Source organism: Protobothrops mucrosquamatus, unplaced genomic scaffold (genome assembly GCF_001527695.2).
Source record: "Protobothrops mucrosquamatus isolate PMUCROS unplaced genomic scaffold, P.Mucros_1.0 scaffold5711, whole genome shotgun sequence".
Lineage (NCBI taxonomy): Eukaryota > Metazoa > Chordata > Lepidosauria > Squamata > Viperidae > Protobothrops > Protobothrops mucrosquamatus.
In genome coordinates, this window is record NW_015391562.1 from 48,538 (window position 1) to 53,398 (window position 4,861).

The 4,861-nt window shown below is 50.5% G+C and overlaps 1 protein-coding gene across 1 annotated transcript in view; it reads left to right on the plus strand.

Moving 5' to 3' along the window:
• LOC107299916 (zinc finger protein 282-like) overlaps positions 1-1,398 on the plus strand; it is a 15,978-nt gene extending 14,580 nt beyond the window's left edge. The window contains exon 3 of the mRNA XM_015829258.1: positions 878-1,398. Coding sequence (XP_015684744.1) covers positions 878-1,398 — 521 coding nt within the window. The remainder of the gene's footprint in view (positions 1-877) is intronic.
• The last annotated feature ends 3,463 nt before the right edge of the window (positions 1,399-4,861 follow it).

The window sequence follows — 4,861 nt, forward strand, 5'->3', positions numbered from 1 at the left end:
GGAAGTTTCTCCTTAGTTCTAGGTTGCTTCTCTCCTTGATGAGTTTCCATCCGTTGCTTCTTGTCCTGCCTTCAGGCGCCTTGGAAAATAGCTTGACTCCCTCTTCTTTGGGGCAGCCCCTGAGATACTGGAAGACTGCTATCATGTCCCCCCTGGTCCTTCTCTTCATTAAACTAGACATACCCAATTCCAGCAACCGTTCCTTATATGTTTTAGCCTCCAGTCCCCTGATCATCTTTGTTGCTCTTCTCTGTACTCTTTCTAGAGTCTCAACATCTTTTTTACATCGCGGTGACCAAAACCGGATACCGTATTCCAAGTGTGGCCTTACCAAGGCCTTGTAAAGTAGTAGTAACACTTCACGTGATCTTGATTCTATCCCTCTGTTAATGCAGCCCAGCACTGTGTTGGCCTTTTTGGCAGCTGCAGCACACGGCTGGCTCATATTTAAGTGATTGTCCACTAGGACTCCGATAAAGAGTTAATGAGTTAACAGAGACTGGACAGCCATTTGTCCGAAATGGTATAGGGTTTAAGAGTAAAACATAAAAGTAAAAGAAAATGGCCGCGTCTCCGTATGTGGTCAGAGCGAGAACATTCGATGTTAGCAGCGTTGACAGTGACTGCCGAGGTACCACTGTAAATGATTGTGGTTTTCTTTTGCTTTCCATTCCAGCTGGAGACGGGATGGTCATCAAAGCAGAACAGCCACGCCTGTGTCCCGAAGAGCCGGCGAGACCGCGGGAGATGCTCTTCCACGGAGAATCGCCTGCAGCGGCCGGTCTCGCCGTTCCTCCCACCGCGGAAGGCTACGATGCTCCTCGCGTGCCGCCCGCCAGCCCCAGCAAGTGCCGAGCGGGTAAACCGCTGGAGTTAGACAACGAGCTGCAAAGCATCCTGGGCCCCCCTCAGGCCTCGGCCGAGCGTCCCCACGGCTGCAGCGAGTGCGGCAAGATGTTTGGGGTGAAAAAGAGCCTCAAGGTCCACCAGCGCAGCCACCACGGCCAAGCCCGGCTGTACGAGTGCGCCGAGTGCCGCAAGAGTTTCAACTGCCACTCGGGTTTGGTGCGGCATCAGATGACCCACCGGGGCGAGCGTCCCTACAAGTGTGGCGAGTGCGGCAAGTGTTACAGCCGCAAGGAGCACCTGCAGAACCACCAGCGGCTGCACACGGGCGAGCGCCCCTTCCAGTGTCCCGTCTGCGGGAAACGCTTCATCCGGAAGCAGAATCTACTCAAGCACCAGCGCATTCACACGGGCGAGCGCCCCTACCAGTGTGCCGAGTGCGGGCGCAGCTTCCGCTACAAAGAGTCCCTCAAGGACCACCTGAGGACTCACGGCGGCGAGGCCTCAGCCCAGCGGCTGTTGCCCGTCTTGGGGAGTGATGGTCTTCCCTAGCATTTTGCAGCGGCGGGGAAGAGCTTAGCCACTCGGCCCGTCCGTTGAAGCCTGCCAGTGTTCCCTCCGGACCCCCCCAGTCCCACATCTGCAGTTCTGCTGAATCTGACAGAACAGCTGGATGCAGAGCAGCTGGAAAAGATGGACTTGTTCTGCGCCAGAAGCTACACCGAGTGCCATAAAACCGTTTCTGAAAAGGGACGCTGCGGTGCGCACTGGCAATGTACGCCGAGTGCCGTGAAGCCGTTTCTGAAAAGGGACGCTGCGGTGCGCACGGGCGATGTACGCTGAGTGCCGTGAAGCCGTTTCTGAAAAGGGACGCTGCGGTGGTGGACGGGCGACGTATAGCTGCTTGCAACCAACTAATCTGACTCCTTTTCAGCTGAGGATGCTAACGGTGCGAGAATCACACCTCCCAGTACAGAAAGGTCCCGGCTGTTTGGGGGAATTTAGAATGTGGGGGGGCGGACACCGGAAGTCTGAAAAGATTTCCGACCCCCAATTTCCTCCTTCCCTCCCTCCCTCTGTACTGGCGCACCTGTGCGGTACGTGCACTTGTGCAGGATGTTTATTCCTTGTCTGTAAGACACTAACGCCGAGCGGTCCCATGCTGCTGGATGCTCAACGTTCATTGTGCGTCCTTCGGGCTTCTGTTAGACACTGCCAGCCGCAGAGTGATACCTTTTCCCATCGGTGTCTAGCGGAGTGACTCGCAACTTTTCTAGCGGCAGAACCACGCTCCGGATGGATCGCGTGCTAAAAAAAACAAAAAGATGTTTTTCCAAATGTACGGACGGAACCCTTTAGGCGGAAAGCTTTCCGTTCTGTAGTTCACACTCCGTGGGACTTCACGTTCGAGTCACCGGTTGTTCCTCTTTCTTTTCCTCTTCGCTTCCTTTTACGGTTCACAGTTTTGTTGCGAGAGCGGGAAAAACCTTTCGGCCCTCGGAACGAAATTGTGCGCGTCTGACCTGTGGCAATCCTATTCATTCGTTCTCCCCGGGCTCTCCCCCTCTGCTGCTTTTAGGATTTTAAAAGTCCCGTTATCTCACAAAACGTGGGCCACCTCGTTGGTTTTTTGGGTTTTTTTAAAATGAACAATATATTAAAACACCCCCACACAGAGAGAGACGTTCTTTTCAGGATGTAGTTTTGTATCAAAGGTGTGTTGCAAATACAGACCGCTTACAAAAAAAAAAAAAAGACAGAATCGCTTGCGTTTTTTATTTATTTTTTGTTCATTCGCTTTGGAGATGTTTACGGGTCGAAGACTGGCAAATCATGCTATTAACACGTCGTCCTCGATGTACGACAGTTCATTTAGTGACCGTTCAAAATGACGACAGCCCTGGGAAAAAAGCAACACGTGTTTCACACGCGGGACCCTTGTCGCGTCCCCGTGGTCGCGCGATTCCAAATTCAGGTGCTCGGCAACCGACTCGTACTTGCGACGGTTGCGGTGTCTTCCCCCCCTGGGGTTGTGCGATCCGCTTTTGCGACCTGGCAAGCGAAGTCAACGGGGGAATGACAGCCCTGTTGCTGACTTAATAACTGCAGCGATTCGCTCAAGCGCCCTGGCGAGGGAGATCGTAAAATGGGGAAAATTCATTTGACAAATGTCTCAGTGACGTAGATTTCGGGCTCGGCTGTGGTTGTAAGTGGAGGACGACCGTATTGATCACTAGGGGAACATCGCCAATTGTAGAAGGAAGTGGGGTTGAAGGGAGGAAGAGGAGGAGGTGGTGGACCAGAAGGATTTTTTTGGCATTGATTGATGGATGATGACGTTCGATCAAGTGGGTGGTTGACCGTAGTGACCACATATTGACTCCTTGCTCCTATCGGTAGTTGCCCTCTTCTTCTCTTTCTTTCGCTCCTGGCCAGGTTGGGATATTTCTATAAATAATAATAATAATAATAATAATAATAAATAATAATAATAATAATAATAATAATAATAATAATAATAATATCCCAGATCCTGGGTAAGAACTCGATAGGTAGACAAAATGCCAAATCCAGTCTGAACATCTGGCTGACTGTGCGATGATCCATAATAATAATAATAGTAGTAGTAGTAGTAGCAGTAAAGTTGGAAGGAACCTTGAAGGTCATCTAGTCCAACCCCCTGCTCAGGCAGGAAACTCTATACCATTTCAGACAAATGGCTGTCCAGTTTCTTCTTAAAAACCTCCAGTGTTGGAGCATTCACCACTTCTGGAGGCAGGTTGTTCCACTGGTTAATTGTTCTCACTGTCAGGAAGTTTCTCCTTAGTTCTAGGTTGCTTCTCTCCTTAATTAGTTTCCACCCGTTGCTTCTTGTCCTGCCTTCAGGCGCCTTGGAGAATAGCTTGACTCCCTCTTCTTTGGGGCAGCCCCTGAGATACTGGAAGACTGCTATCATGTCCCCCCTNGCTGCACTTACCTCCTCCTCAAGGCTGCTGCTGCTGTGCGTGCTCTCCTTAGCCAGGTTGCTCATGATGGCTACCAGGGCAAAGTCAGAGGGAGACTGAATGCCTTTCAGCATAGAGGGCCACCACAAAATTGTACATTTGCTTCCGGCCAGAGCCAAGGCAGCGGGGGCCGTTCCCTTACTGTTTCCAGGATGGCTTGGTGGGCCACATGAAACCACTTCGCGGGCTGCATCCGGCCCCCGGGCCTTGTGTTTGACATGTCTGGTCTAGAGTCTCAACATCTTTTTTACATCGTGGCGACCAAAACTGGATGCACGTTACTCGTTTTGGGTTATCTTATGCAGTTTGTTTGTTTGTTACAGTTTGTTAACAATAGCACAGTTACCCAAGTTAGCCTGACTAGGCTAAACAAAGAATCAATAAGCAACTGCCCAACTAGACTATCCAAGTTGCTGTCAGAGATGGTGCCCAGCAAGGCTACTCAAGTTGAGTAGTAAGTAAGTATTGCTGCCCAACTGGGCTACTCACCCACGCAATCAATACTTACACACAACAAGAGTTGGCCAGGCTGTGTTAGAGCGAGCTGGGAATTAAGACTTCAGGGGCGTCCCCTGCTCCCCCGTGCAGGTCTCACGCTTCCGAAGGCCGTCGGCGTTTTATTTCTCCTTTGATGGCCAACTTGTTTAATTCCAAGTCTAAATTCAGGACAGGTCAAGAAATGTTTACAGACGAGTCGTGTACGGCGCTTCTTGAAAAGTGCAGCGTAAGCAAATTGCCTTCCAAACGCCCACTCAATGTGACAGCTGTTATCTGTTGCTCTCTCACACACACACACAAACACACCCACCTTGCCATGCCATGCTTTCCAGCCAGGTGAGTTTCCTGAAGGGTTCATGAATAGGAGAACATGGCTATCCTTTGGTTCTGTTATAGACACGATAGTATATATTTAACAAGTATGCTTTTGTAAACTAGAGATTATATTCTATATAGATATATAAATATACATACAGATAGGTAAGTAGGTGGGTGGGTGGGTGGGTGGGTGG